This window comes from Lagenorhynchus albirostris, chromosome 1, assembly GCF_949774975.1.
Source record: "Lagenorhynchus albirostris chromosome 1, mLagAlb1.1, whole genome shotgun sequence".
NCBI lineage: Eukaryota > Metazoa > Chordata > Mammalia > Artiodactyla > Delphinidae > Lagenorhynchus > Lagenorhynchus albirostris.
In genome coordinates this window covers 169,022,374-169,038,044 of record NC_083095.1, presented here as the reverse complement: position 1 = coordinate 169,038,044, position 15,671 = coordinate 169,022,374, and the positions used below count along the sequence as shown (strand labels likewise).

The following is a 15,671-nucleotide window of genomic DNA, read 5'->3' as shown; positions in this document are numbered from 1 at the left end:
GTACGGACAGGCATCCAGTAGAGACTGAGACCACCAGCCCATTTCATACAGGCCACTGAACAGTCAGAAGACGGTAACAACCTTGGGTCTCTGGTGACCTGAACTGGATTCAACTCACTGACCTAGAGGTGAAAGGCTCTGTATTCCATTACTAATCCCTTGAGCTCTCCAGCCCCCTGAAAATGATTCTTTGGTTTTATTATTGCAAAGGCCATTTATAAAATCATGAACTGGATTTAGGAAAGCAACCATGAAATAGCAAGGGACAACAAACTGATTGAAATTCCTTCAATGTCATTTGGGCTGAAGTCTCTCAGACAGTAGGATTGGGGGAAGGTTATATATCGGCACCTCCATTCTTATTTCAGTGGCATGACCAGGTCACTTAGACATGGCAACGTCAGATACACTGACCATGCCTCGAGGAACTAAATCCTAAATAAAGAAAATGGAAAAGCAAACTATGAAATAGCCAATAATCTTTATTTTGCACTTCCCCACCCCCATCCCTCTCCAAAAAGCACTAATGGGTAGATTTGTGCATGTGAAAATATTGTATAAAGTATTTAGGATGATCTCAAATTAATAGAACAAAAAACACGTGTCTCAACATAGACGCTTTGTTTCTTTGTAGGGATAGAAAAACTTTGACTTCTAGAACAAGGAGGGCAATGAAATACTGCAGTCTTGAAAGGGTGACTCCATTTCCACTGATTTGCAATTTAACATTCATGGCAGAAAGCCTCATTTCTCTAACCACATAATATGTTTTAAAATATGATTCATACACTAATATCAATTTACTTGGCATTTTAAAAAATCACAATTTCTATTAATATATTTGTATTAGGTTCAAAGCCCATATTCTAGTATTCAAGATATCCATTACACTGGCCCAAGTTGGGATTACTTCAAAATCAAGTAAAAGTCCATATTTATTCCAAAGTTGCTAAAATATGCTAATAAAATTAAATTTGATGTTTTACATTAAAAATAAAATATTTGGTTTATCTCTCAGACATCTATAACATATAATAAATAGTGGGCAGTATAGTAATATAATAAAGTTTTGTGATACCCTGAAATTTGATGAGTTTTCTTTAAAAAAAATTTCATAATATACTTCATTTCAGCCTTAAACCACAATATCAATGAACAGATTTGCAGAAATAAAACAATATAAACACAAAATGCTACAGTATATATATATATATATATATATATATATATTTCTTTTTTTTTTTTTTTAACTTTCAGGGAATCTACATGTCCTTTGAAACAAAAGGAAGTCAAAGAAATTTACAGAAACAAGAGATAACAAAACAATTTCAAATCATAAACCACAGATTTAAATTGCCTTGTTTTCCTTCCAACTGCTCGGGTCCTTTCCCCCAGTGTTTTGGGTACTGCATGGGTTCAGCTCAAGGTAGGTAACTTTGAACTACGCATGGCTCTTTTTTTCTAGCCTTCTTTGCTTATGTACAGCAGTAATTACAGACATGGCTGAAATCACAGCAGATTTCAGAGAAAGCCAGAATTAAACACGATAAAAATTTTTTTAAAATAACTACTTCATAAATATTTATTATTTACATTAGGGGAGATCTCCTGGTCCGAAGAGTTTTTATACAAGTTGATGAAATGGATAAGCTGTGAGAAGAACACCAGCAGTTTAGAGAAATGGGCAGAGTCGGGAGGCAACAGAGAAAGAAAATAGGTGAGAGTCAACAAAAATAATTTGCACAAAAGCCAACAGGACATGATAGAAACCTTTTTCTTAAAAAATATAAGGTATTTCACAAAAAGCCTGAACATTTTACATGTTAGTACTAAAAACAGGGAGGGAGGGGAAGCTTCATATATTTTTCATCACAAAAATATTTACCGACACTCCACCTGGAGTTTTCTTTTATGTGATTATGATTATCTCACTAGAGAGGGAAGGAGGCTGGAGGCGCAGACAGACTACCAACGTCACCCTCGGTCACGGTCAAGGCAGGCCACAAGCCACTTCTCATCTAACACCTTAAGGAAAAGGCCCTGGAGAGAATCAAGAAAATCGAAAGGGAAGATTATGGTCTTTTTATTAGTAATACTTGTCACTGGTAATAGAAAACGGAGGCAAGGTGGCCCCGGTGCCCGCCTCCACGTGAGCTTTCCTTCGGTCACGACCATGCGGCCCCGGGCCGGGGTGTTCCAGAAGGAAAATCCCTGTGGGTGGTGTGTTTCTGTCCTCAGTCTTGCGAGGTTCATAACCTGCAGGTACATGGTGGGAGGTGACACGGAGGCGGGGTCACAGCACCTCCCCCGAGGCGTCAGGACAGGGGCCCCCGGGGTGTCAGTGCGCCCGGTGCTTCCTCTTTTTGTGCTTTTTATCCTTCTTTTTGTTGGCACACTTGGGACAGAACCACTGCATCTCTTCTGGGGGTGCGGCCATTATTCCGACGCAGGGCCTGCATGGTTACCAAGGAAGAAAAGGCTTCAGACAAACAAGCTTTATTTATCCACACATTCTTTTCCTGTGTTTTTAAAGAATTTCAAGTCATTAAATAATGTCCTAAGTCTGTGGTGTATTTACCAGAAATCCAAGTCACATAGCTCTGACGGATGCTGCGCTACTGCTGGGCGTGTGGGTGATCACCTTACACAAAGCCCCTCTCCAGGCCCCGCTGGAGAAATTAATTAGCTCATTCATCCTTTCAGCCAGAAATAGTCTAATGCTTCTGAGCCACGGCTTTGTTTTTATCTCAGAGATATCATATAGCACGTGACTAAGTGGACTCCTATCTTTTTATATCTGATATTTTCAAGATAAAACGGGAAGGCTGTTTGCATACATTTCGATGGTGTTTCTTCGGTTTTGGGGGGGCGCTGAAGAGGCGCAGAAACCACACAAGCTGTCCCCTCACTTCTGCACTGTGTGACACGTTTACGGGGGTTCCCTTAGCGTTGCCATCAAGCGCTGCAGCTGCTACAGAAAACGACTGGCAAGAAGGCAAGGGAACCCCCTCTAGCTCCTTTTCCTTTGTTAAAGCAGGGGGATACATAAGCTGAGCAACACATTTGGAATTGAGGCTGAATAATGATAGTCCAAAGACTCGTGATGTTTGCAATTCACATGAACGCCTTTCTCTCGGCAGTGATTCTGCTCCGTACACTGCTCTCCGGAGAGGAACTGCCCTGGAGGAAAAGCCAGGACGGGCCAGAGGCACCCCCACACCCCGTGTGCAGAGCCCCTCCCCCCAGGGCCACGATGGGGACTCACCAGTGGTACCAGTCGTCACAATCATCACAGCCAATCATGGGGCTCCCGTCATCGGGCTTGTTGCAGCCGGGACAGATCCAGATCTGGTTCCCCCACTCGTCTCGGATCTGGGGTTGCAGGGGAGGGAGCAAAACAGAGATGCTTTGAGGAGGAAGTATCCAAAAAAGGGCACAATAAGGATCATTACTTCACACTGTGAAGCTACTACACAGACAGATTAAACTAAAAACGAAAAACCCAGTAGTTAACAGTTTAGTAAAGCTGTGATCATGGTCATCACTATCCTGGGATCACCTGAAAAAGCAAATGGCTACTAAGTGTTCAATGATAAGACACTGCTTTTTCTTTTTTTGGCCCTCGGCTTGCAGGATCCCAGTTCCCGACCAGGGATTGAACCCAGGGCCCGGCAGTGAAGGCCCAGAATCCTAACCACTAGGCCACCAGGGAACTCCCAAGACATTTCTAATGAATATTTTAAACTCTCTTTTGTAAGTCATAAAAACAAAGCATTTTATAATCATTTCTGTAAGCAATATGACCTATAGCCACTTTTATCTAAAGAAATACTGTAAACACACACATCCTGAATGACTAGGGTTTTCATGGAAGTAATGACGAATATTTTTGAAAGCTACTGAACTCAACTCAGTGTTGTTTCCTCCATCGCATTCACAGGCCTGGAATTAATAAATACGGCCAATGTGCATGTATCGCCTTATTACTTATTAGCCAAACCCTTCTCCTGAACTAGCTGATAAGATCAAGGATATAAAAGAGTTGTTACTAAGTAACTTTCCATTCCCTTTATGACATTTTCAGTAAAGTACAATCAACTAAAGGGCAAATGAAATAAGGGACGCGCGGGAGGCCAAAGAGCCACACATTTTCATGTTATTTTGCAACAAATAATGCTGTGCTCTGAACTTTGCTTTACTTAACTCAGCAGTTCCAAATAAGAAGCATCCCTAACTGAACAACTCCCTCAAGTTCCACATGAACAAGACCGATTTGGAAGAAACAATTCTATGACGGGCATTCAAAACCAGGAATGATAATTTTCTAAAGTTTTTCCAGTCACACAGCATATAATTTCATTCAGTTTATTTTGCAAGCTATGGTCTCTTCTGGTACTTTAAAATACAACACTGACTAGATGTGCAGGAGAGATGGCTCTCTGTGTGTGTGATGGGTGTACGGGGGGCAGAGATACTGCATTCCACTGATGCACCAGTTTAAGGCTGACCATTCTCAAAACAGTCTCTACAGAGGCAGAGGACGCTGATGTGAAGGCTTCCTCAACAAATCTGTGGGCAGCTACATCCCTGACTCGGTCCTCTCTAGTTTCAAGGGGAGAGACCACCAGTTAGCACGTGCCAGCTATCTGGCGCAAAGGCTGGCCCAGCGCCCTGGGCCTTGAAGCTGCCATGCATGGCCAGTCCTGCTGCTGGCTGACCTTTCTTGAAATTAGGAGGCCGTGACCCTGTGACATGAGAAATCTACCACAGCACCCATAATAACTAACGCCCAGCCCTTCACGGTTTACTAAGTTCTTTCAAATGTCTTACTTGGTTTCATCATCCTAAAACAACGCTTGGCTAGGTTAGCAATGGGGAGACTGGAGCTAAGGGAATGTCAGTGACAGTTCCAATGTCACAGATCGGGCAGTGACAAAATCAGCCCTTTTGCTGTATAGCCTGTGTCTTTCCTTCAATTCACACATTTTGTCTTCTGTCTACAAAGTGTCTCTGAGGAGACAGAAGGCTTTTCATCCATGTTGTCTATGCAAATGTGATCCATCTCCAGGGAGTTAACTCAAAAATCCACTGGAGAATCAGAAATCAGTGACCACCTAGTCTATCAACCCCCTAATTACACCTGAAGAAATGGAGGCCGAGGAGATTAAGTGTAAAATCCTCCCCGATTAACCCATCTTGGGGTGATGCGGCCTCAATTAAATACCTGTAGCAACTGGTCCTTGAATGGACTGATTTGACGATCACAGATTTTTGTACCATGTCTTCTATTTTTGTCTTGAATGGCCAATATTTTTCTTCCTGTTAATATTTCATGTCTTTATATCCTCTCTGAAGATTTTTGAGATTTTCTTCTTATCCTTCGTATCATTATAGTGCCTCAAATACTTAATGATTCATTGAAGTTTCCTTCCCAAATGCCTTTAGAGATGTAATACTTGCACGATTTATAACAACAACAGCAGGAGTCTGACCCCGCCACCCTCCAGTCCCATCTATTCAGAAGGACCCGAACCGCCACTAGGCTGACAGATCTCAGTCCACACACTTGGTGATCTCGGCTGTGTCAGCTCAGCTAGGACCTCTATGTGCCTGATATCTTTTTGTCGCCTGTTTATGTGTCACTCTACAGAGCTCAAAGAACATATTTATGTAAGCGCTTTATTACTTGATTGAATTCAGGGCTTGAGTAAGATCTGATACTAGTAAGTATGGGGAGAACACATAAAAACGGTTCCATGACAACCATGCGAACTCATTCATCAAGGTGAGTTTTTCCACCTGAAGACAGGCTTGGACTCAGGAAGCTCTGTGTCTAAAAGTTCATTTCCATTCACTCTGCAGGCCCTGGTATGTTCTGGACCTCAGCCAATGAGTTACTATAATTAGTGCTGCTGCCCAGAAAGAGCAGCTGGCCCATCAGACGTGTGTATATCACACAAATTATACTCTTAAGTGAATCACTGCTTGATCAAGAAAGTCAATGAGGGGTTTAACTATCACTATTCACCTCTATATTTATACACTGATTGTGCTGTGTATAGGTGTATAGTCATCTTCCAAAACAATGCCGAATAAAGAAAAACAATGCTCTGACATTATTTATGGAGACTAAATATGCAAACATCCTAACAATACTTTTCAGCTGAAAGCTTGAAAGTGCAATGAAAATGCCTTTCCAGTCATAAAGAATTGCCTCTGAGGTTCAATAATGATTCATCTGACGCTGCATTTTTAATTGAAAACATTTTCATGAGGAAGGAGTGAGCTCTTAAGTGGCTGTTTCTTAAATACTCCAAAAAATAGAAAGTAGCGCACCACGTAAGTGCTGACCGTCTCCGTGACCACACTCCGGACGGGGGCTTTGGAACTGGCAGATCCCGAGGCTGCGGGGGCCGGAGCGGGCATCCCGGTGAGGGGCGTGCTGGCCGGGGCCAGAAGGGGCAAAGGCACGGGGGCGGGGGTGACGTGCACGGGGACAGGGGCGGGGACTGGCATGGGCGGTGGCGTCTTGGGTCTGTTCAGAGAAGGCGCCGGCTTAGCCTCGGGGGCTGGGACCACTTTGCTGATGACACTGTCAACAAAAGAGAGAAAAGGAAAAGTCAAAACACATAGTTGAGTCAAGCCAGGTAGCTAAAAACATGATCGCACAATCACTTGGTTCTTCTAGCAGCAAAAGACTTTTTGGAGAGTCCAGAGAGCGATGGAGCTCAGGGTTAAGGCCCTTCCGCAACCTGCTTCTCCACTTGCTCGGTCACGGCTGGCCGAGATGTCAGGCAGTGGGGGATGAGGCTCCAGCTCCTTCCCTGGTGAGGTCGCCAAGTCGTGATTAGAGCTGCGTGCTGCTCTGTCTCTTCATTAACACTGTCTTACCCACAGAACCCCTGCCGGGGAAGAAGAACTAGGCTCAGAGCCAGGATATCTGAGTTCAAACCCTACGTCTTCCATAGGCCGGCATGTGACCTGGGGTAAGTCGTTTAAAAGTAAAAGTTAAAGGAGGCAAGAATATACAATGGAGAAAAGACAGCCTCTTCAATAAGTGGTGCTGGGAAAACTGGACAGCTACATGTAAAAGAATGAAATTAGAACACTCCCTAATACCACACACAAAAATAAACTCAAAATGGATTAAAGACCTAAATGTAAGGCCAGACACTATCAAACTTAGAGGAAAACATAGGCAGAACACTCTATGACATAAATCACAGCAAGATCCTTTTTGACCCACTTCCTAGAGAAATGGAGATAAAAACAAAAATAAACAAATGGGACCTAATGAAACTTAAAAGCTTTTGCACAGCAAAGGAACCCATAAACAAGACGAAAAGACAACCCTCAGAATGGGAGAAAATATTTGCAAATGAAGCAACTGACAAAGGATTAATCTCCAAAATTTATAAGCAGCTCATGCAGCTCAATATCAAAAAAACAAAGAACCCAATCCAAAAATGGGCAGAAGACCTAAATAGACATTTCTCCAAAGAAAACATACAGATGGCCAACAAACACATGGAAGAATGCTCAACATCACTAATCATTAGAGAAATGCAAATCAAAACTACAATAAGGTATCACCTCACACCAGTCAGAGAGGCCATCATCAAAAAATCTACAAACAATAAATGCTGGGGAGGGTGTGGAGAAAAGGGAACCCTCTTGCACTGTTGGTGGGAATGTAAATTGGTACAGCCACTATGGAGAACAGTACGGGAGGTTCCTTAAAAAACTAAAAACAGAACTACCATACGACCCAGCAATCCCACTACTGGGCATATACCCTGAGAAAACCATAATTCAAAAAGAGTCATGTACCACAATGTTCACTGCAGCTCTATTTACAATAGCCAGGACATGGAAGCAACCTAAGTGCCCATTGACAGATGAATGGATAAAGAAGATGTGGCACATATATACAACGGAATATTACTCAGCCATAAAAAGAAACGAAATTGAGTTATTTGTAGTGAGGTGGATGGACCTAGAGTCTGTCATACAGAGTCAGAAAGAGAAAAACAAATCCCATATGCTGACACATATATATGGAATCTAAAAAAAAAGGTCATGAAGAAACTAGGGGCAAGACAGGAATAAAGACACAGACCTACTAGAGAATGGACTTGAGGATATGGGGAGGGGGAAGGGTAAGCTGCAACAAAGTGAGAGAGTGGCTTGGATGTATATACACTACCAAATGTAAAATAGATAGCTAGTGGGAAGCAGCCACATAGCACAGGGAGATCAGCTCGGTGCTTTGTGACCGCCTGGAGGGGTGGGATAGAGAGGGTGGGAGGCAGGGAGATGCAAGAGGGAAGAGATATGGGGATATATGTATATGTATAGCTGTTCACTTTGTTATAAAGCAGAAACTAACATACCATTGTAAAGCAATTATACTCCAATAAAGATGTTAAAAAAATAAAAAAATAAAAGTACTAGTTACTGTGCGCCTCTCAGCAGCTGATGTTATACTAGGTGCTTTCCATACATCACCTCATCTAGTCCTCACAACAACTTCAAAGAAGTTATAGTGACCCCGTTTTATAGATGAGGAAACAGGATTAGAGAGAGAAAGGAATTTGGGTAAATGGGTGGCAGGCTTAGAACCGAGGTCTATTTGATTCTGAAACTCTTCTTTTCTTTTTACAAAGTGCCTTTATTTGAGGGGAAAAAAGGATATCATCTCAAGTTTAGAGAAAACATATTTGCTTCTGGTCTCCCTCCCTCCCTCCTCCAGAAGGAACCACTGTCCTCCAGCCGGGAGCTGTGTTTCTAAATTTTTGTTCTTTGAACTTTTTCTGCCTTTGCAGATACCCTTAAACAATGCATGTTGTACCGCTGTTTTATGTGTTTCAAGTATACAAACAATTCACACTGTATTTATCGTTTGCAACTAGCTTTCCTCACCTAGTTTTTTTTGTAACTGAGATATAATCAACATTGTGTAAGTTTGCACAATGTGTTGGCTTGACACATTTGTAAACTGCAAAATGATTACTGCAGTGGCCTCAGCTAATACCTTTATCACACCACGTAATTATCATTTCTTTTTTTGAAGGGAATTGTTTGGATCTAGTCTCCTGCAACCTTGACATTTGTTAATACAGTATTGTTGACTATAATCTCCATGCTGTGTATCAGATCCCTAGAACTTATTTGTTTACTAGTTGCCCACTTAGTTTTATGCTCTTGACTTATCGGTATATATTACTTATTTTAATTACTATATAGTATTCCATAGTATGAATAAGTCAAAGGGTTTTTGCCCATTGCCCTACTGACTGTATGTATCACCTTGTAAATGTTACATGTTAACTTGTAAATATGGTGATGAATCTCCCTGGGCTATATTCCTAGGCATAAAGTTTCACCTTTATTAGGAATCTGGAGCTGTTCTCTAAAATAGGCTGCACTGATCTACCTCTTCCTACGATCCCTCACTGACCTTCCTAGACCTTGCTTTTCTGATCAACAAAGTATAAATAAAGATAGCTGCCTGTGAGGGCTACGGTGAGAACCTGAATAGGGAGGAACACGTCAAGAACTATGTACAAATGTGAAGTGTCATGGCCACTGCTCATGTCATGCTCAGCACTGTCATGACCAATCCACACAGGGCCTCTTTCTCAAAGTCCTTGTTTAGAAAAACACCTCCCCTACAAAGCACCAATTCTTTGCTATTCTGATCAGAAGACTATAAAACAGTATTTCAAAAATTCCATCATTATACAAGCAAATAAATAGTGCTGTTACTTGCTCTTCACTTGTTTCATGCGAGTGTGATCACCTTCCTAACTCGAATGTAGCCAAAGACCAAGAGAATTTAACATGGGCTGTTTGTCCAGGAGACACTCAATAGATGCTTAATGTAATTCATAGTGAATATTGATCCAGTAGTAACCAAGTTCCCAGCTGTTGTGAGTGCTGGAAAGCCAAGTGCATGCCGGCACCTGCTGAATGTTTACTTGCCTATCTCACTTGACCCTCATAACAACCAAATGAAATAACAAGTGCTGATATTATCCTCCTTTTGTAGAGGAAGAAACCAAGGCACAGAGATTAAGTACCTTGCGCAAGTTCACAGACAGAGCCAGGATTTAAACCCAGGCAGCCTGATTTCAGAACCCGTGATCTTAACAACTACACTCTGCTGTCCCTCTGTGCTTACTGAGTGAGGTTTGCCTTACATGTAAGATGAGAGGTCCAAGTTATTACTATGGCATTTATATCCATAGGGCAAGCAACTCCTTATTCTTATGGTTAGACTAAAATTTAAAAACACTGTTCTGGGAGGCAGTTTCCCATAATGGTTTAAAATATGGGTGCTGGCGTATGCTAATGCACATATATGGAATCTGAAAAAATGGTAGTGATGAACCTAGTGGCAGGGAAGGAATAAAGATGCAGATGTATAGAATGGACTTGAGGACATAAGCAGGGAAGGGGAAGCTGGGACGAAGTGAGAGAGTAGCATTGACATATATACACTACCAAATGTAAAATGGATGGCTAGTGGGAAGCTGCTGTATAGCACAGGGAGATCAGCTCGATGCTTTGTGTCCACCTAGAGGGATGGAATAGGGAGGGTGGGAGGGAAGCTCAAGAGGGAGTAGATATGGGGATATATGTATACTTATAGCTGATTCACTTTGTTGTACAACAGAAACTAACATAACATTGTAAAGCAATTATACTCCAATAAAGATATTAACAATAAAATAAAATAAAATAAAATAAGGGTGCTGGAACCAAAACTAAAGGAAAAGCAGGAACCCAGAGAGTTAAGTAGAACACAGATGTTTCACTCTGAGGGCATTTGTATAAGGTGAATCTGACCTTTGGTTTTGATACAGGGGACAGGTTTCAAAGCCCAGGGCCTGTCAAAGTGGAATGTCTTATAGAACTCCCTCCCCACATTAAGGACTCCCAACAGGCTATACCAATTAGGTAAGAATGAATCAGATCTCATGAATTCTCAACTCTGGTGGTCCAGGACAACATATTTAAAGTAATTTGGACTTGTAATGCACCTAGGTACCCAGCACTAATCATCTTGAAAGGAAGTAACTTAAAATCTAGGCTTCATATTATTAATACAGACAATTATTTAAGGAAAAAAGCAGCACAGAATCAAAGATAAACATATAAGGAAGCAAGGCTGCAAGAGGGAGAACCAGAAGAAATAACAGACAGTATAAAGAGACCCATAAAGACCGCAGATACTACAATTATCAACTACAAAACAACTCTGCTTACAGCGTTTAAAAAAATAAAAGGCAAAACTGGAAATTATCTGCAAGTAATAGGAGGTTACACAGAGTTATCTAGCAGATTTGAAAAGATCCAAACAGACCTTATAGAAATGGAAAGTACAGTAACTGAAATTTAAAACTCAGTGGATGGGAGAACTATAAACTGAATAGAACAGAAGAAATTATGTAGAATGTAGCCTGGAGTGGCAAAGAAAATACAATAAAAAGGTCTAATTAGTACTGTTTAATCTAAATTCTAGAAAGAGAATGAAACAGAGGTAAAATGTTAACATAGAATATCTGACTTTTACAGAACTGATGAAAGATACTAATCCACAGACTTAAGAAGCCCAACAAATCCCAGGCAAGATAAATAAAAAGAAATCTATACATACACACATCAGAGTGAAAAGATAAAATATCACAGGCAAAGAGAAAAGTCTGAAAAGAGCCCAAAGGAAAAAAGGACAATTACTTTCAAAGAGGAAACAGGTGACAGCTGATTTCTCAACAGCAATGCTAAAATCTAGAAGACAGTGGAATAACATCTTCAATATGCTAAAGGCAAATAAATTTTGTCTTCATAAACATCTTTCAAGAATAGGATGAGGGGCTTCCCTGGTGGCGCAGTGGTTGAGAGTCCGCCTGCCAATGCAGGGGATACAGGTTCGTGCCCCAGTCCGGGAAGATCCCACATGGGACCAGTGGCTGCTGAGCCTGTGCGTCCGGAGCCTGTGCTCCACAACGGGAGAGGCCACAACAGTGAAAGGCCCTCGTACTGCAAAAAAAAAAAAAAAAAAAAAAGGAATAGGATGAAATAAAGACATTTTCTGGCAAGCAAAATCTGAGAATTTGCCACCAGTGGACCCTTACTAAAAGAAATTCTAAAGTAGCAATTCCCAAATTTTTTGGTCCTAGGATCCCTTTACAATCTAAAAATTAGTGAGAAACATAAAGAACTTTTGTTTATGTGCAGTATATCTGCCAATACTTACCATATTAAAAATTGAAACTGAGAAATTTAAAAATAATTAGAGAGTTCATTTAAAGATAACAATAACAAACCCGTTACACGTTAACAGGGAGCATTTTTTTTAATGAAAAGCAAGTGTCAGTTTCCTACAAGTTAGTTGCAATGTGCAATCTAAAACCATATCAATAAGCTTTTGATATTCTGTTATATTAAAGTCCATTGATCTGTCTGGCACTTTGAATAGATATTTTACCAATGCATGATTTTATAACATCATGCACTGGTGATCTGGAATATTGGTTCACTGAATTATGCAGATCTTTCAAATATTTATACATTATATAATATTAAAAAAATCATATTTGTTGGTGTTACCATCATCTCATCAAAAATTTCTTAAATTGTTGAGGAGCTGTCAATTTGTAATGATATGTTTTCCAAAATTCTAACTTTCACATAAAAGCTTGAATTTTATCATCTATAACAAACGCTCTCAGGTATTTTCTTTGAAATAACAGTCTTGGGCCTTCTCAAAAATATACAATATCCATGGCTGCTTTGTATCCTAACTGTGTGCATATCTGTCTTTATCACTCACATTAGGTGGTATATTCCTTAGGAGTAAGGTATGTACTATCTTACTTGTCTTTGAATTATCTGCAGTATTAGACACAGTGTCTTGATACATGTTCATCAACTTTAATATGTTTAATGCCTAATATTACAGGAAGAATGCTCCTATAGAATAATTATTTTACTTTTGAATATTTTTTGCCTGTTTAAAATATTTAAAAATAGGTCAGTTTCCTCTATTCTTTCCTTCCTGCCTACCTTCCTTCCACACTACTTAATGAGTCCCAAGACCACTGAGATTTTTATTTGCCAACATGGATTCTAATTCCTCATCTGTCTACTCATTCTTAGACCAAGAATGATCACGACACCAATGCAAGGTACAAACACATCATGAAGGTTTCATTATTTTATGTGAAACGCTTTTAAGTTGTTTTAAGCTATACCAAACCCATAATGAATATTATTTGCCTTGCCTGACTCTTTCTCAATCCCGTTTCATTCTCTTTCTACTCTTCTTAGATTTTTCCCTTTCCTACAACGTCTGTGAATGGTGCCCATGAAAATGGTTTAGCATTAGCAGTGCAGCCAATGGACGTAAACAGACTGTTGATCAATTTATGGGGCAGTACCTGAAATCTCAGAAATACCTACTTGTACAAATCTTATTTTTCAACTCAGAGAAATGGTCTTTTAATGAAAATAACTCATAATAAAGGTAATCCTTCCAAAATGCCAAATAGTCCTCCAGTTCAATTAAATTTCCCCTTTAAATCTGCTATGTATTGATTTATATACTTATATTTCTCATTCAAATTTTCTGAGTAGCAAAAGGAAAAAAAATAAAAGTGGGTAACTCAGTGCTGATGAGACAAAACACGTCCTAATTTTCTGCTTCCAAGAGGTTAGATTGGTATTATATGGGCTCTCAAGTGAATTGTCTTTCCCAACTCTTTTGAATTTCACCAGAAAATTCACAGAGTTTGAAAGTTATTTGATTCTAGCTGCTCAGTTGCTTTTGTGGTAACTGGAGGCACAGCTTTGAGAACAATTCTTTTATTATCTCTTTACTTTTGAACATTACAGAAAAAATACATAAATAGTATCACATGATATAATTTCTCATCACTTGTGAGATAAGCTATCATTACTCAACCTAATATGATCATTGTAAAAATAATTTTGGGTTCCTATTGGCCTCCACCACCGATCTTTATTGTTTCCTACTTCTAAACAGCACTTTCTCTGTACTTCTTTCCGTTAGTGGCACTCTCCCTCCTCTTTAACTGCAATAGTAAGCTCTCCTCCAGAGCTCTCTGTTGAATTAGCAATGTCTTCAGAGTAACCAACACCGCCCACAGCTGGGTCCCACAATGGCTCCATGCTGCTAACATTACATCTTTTGGAGGATTTGATCAGAGGGCTCTAGCTGCTATAAACACTGGTGTTATTCATAAAAACATGCAGAAGGAGGATTTTTGGCAGGATTTCTTTACCTGTTTCCCCAGCACAAAACACTGAAATAAATAGAGTGGGTCATGCGCTGCCTGGCCTGTAATGCAAACTCAACAGCTTGACAAGTCAACAAAGGGCCCGTCCTCACCTCTCCAGCCACACAGAGGCTCGGAGGTTAGAGGCAAACACCATTTGGATACGTCTACATGGGGAGTTTAATGATCCTCATTAGTCAGCGATTGTGTGCAAACACTGTGAAGCCGGCCATCAAAGTTATCAAAGTCCGTATGACTGGCTACTGAGCTGCACAAAGTTCAAAAGTTCCCTCACGTGGCTCACTTACTTGCCTCAAAAGCCAACAGCCATTTTTAAATGGTGACAAAATGATGCCATAGGTAAAGACTACTGTAAGCACCTCCATGAATGTTATATAAACTTCTCAACAGGGAAGTTCTTTGATGTCTGGGAGAAAACCCACTTTGATTAAAAAAATATATATATACGTACACACACACACACACACACACACACACACACACATATTCAAGCCACAACTTGATTTTCTTCTTCAGATTTAGAACTTTGATCAATCTCAGAAATACCATGCACCTTTTGAGATACACAGGAAACAGATTCCCATGTTGTATTGTAAACTAAGATTTCACTATATATTACTATAAAACCGGATCATTGTGTCTGTGGTTATCTAAAACATCACAGTTTTGCTCTCTTACTTTTCTTGTAAAAGTCCCGGAAATACTAAGCCCAAGCATGTCAGGCAGCCTCCTCCCACCCTGGTGGAGTGTCCTCGCAGCCTGGGTGGGCTCTGACTTGGACAGCTAACAGGATATCATGAAAACAACTGTGTGTGACATCCGAGCTAGGTCATGAGACACTGCAGCTTCTGCCTTGCTCTCTTTTGGATCAGTTGCTCTGCGGAACTCAGAAGCTAAGTCATGAGGACACTGCAGCTGCCTTAGGACGAGACTCATGTGACCAGTAACTGAGGCCTCCTGCCAACAGCCATGTGTGAGCCCGCAGTGCATTCTCCAGCCCTGGTGAGGCCTTCCAGTGACTGAAGCCCTGGGCAGCAGCCTGACGGAGACTGGAGTCAGGACCACCTGAATTCCTGACCCACGGGAAACTAGGAAGTAGCACGTGTATTGCTTTAGCTGCTAAGTTTTGGGGTCATTTGTTATATGTGGGAATATAAAATTAATATACCAAGTATTTAATTTATCGCATTTAGGTACATAAACAAATATTCAGAATTTAGGAGAAATTATATTTTAGAGCATCGGTACTTAAAATGCCAAAGTGTAACACAGTCATTTCCATATTTCACATGTGATCAAAAGGAACAAATAACAAAGACAATTATGAGAATCAGTGCTATGTTGATT

The 15,671-nt window shown here is 40.5% G+C and overlaps 1 protein-coding gene across 2 annotated transcripts in view; it reads right to left on the bottom strand.

Moving 5' to 3' along the window:
- Positions 1 to 462: 462 nt before the first annotated feature.
- TAF3 (TATA-box binding protein associated factor 3) overlaps positions 463 to 15,671 on the bottom strand; it is a 154,082-nt gene continuing 138,873 nt past the window's right edge. For both annotated transcript variants that reach the window (XM_060160032.1, XM_060160041.1), the window contains exons 5-7: positions 6,337 to 6,592; positions 3,266 to 3,372; positions 463 to 2,453 (exon numbers count right to left, since the gene is read on the bottom strand). In XM_060160032.1, the coding sequence (XP_060016015.1) occupies positions 2,339 to 2,453; positions 3,266 to 3,372; positions 6,337 to 6,592 (478 nt within the window). In that variant the 3' untranslated portion in view covers positions 463 to 2,338. The remainder of the gene's footprint in view (positions 2,454 to 3,265; positions 3,373 to 6,336; positions 6,593 to 15,671) is intronic.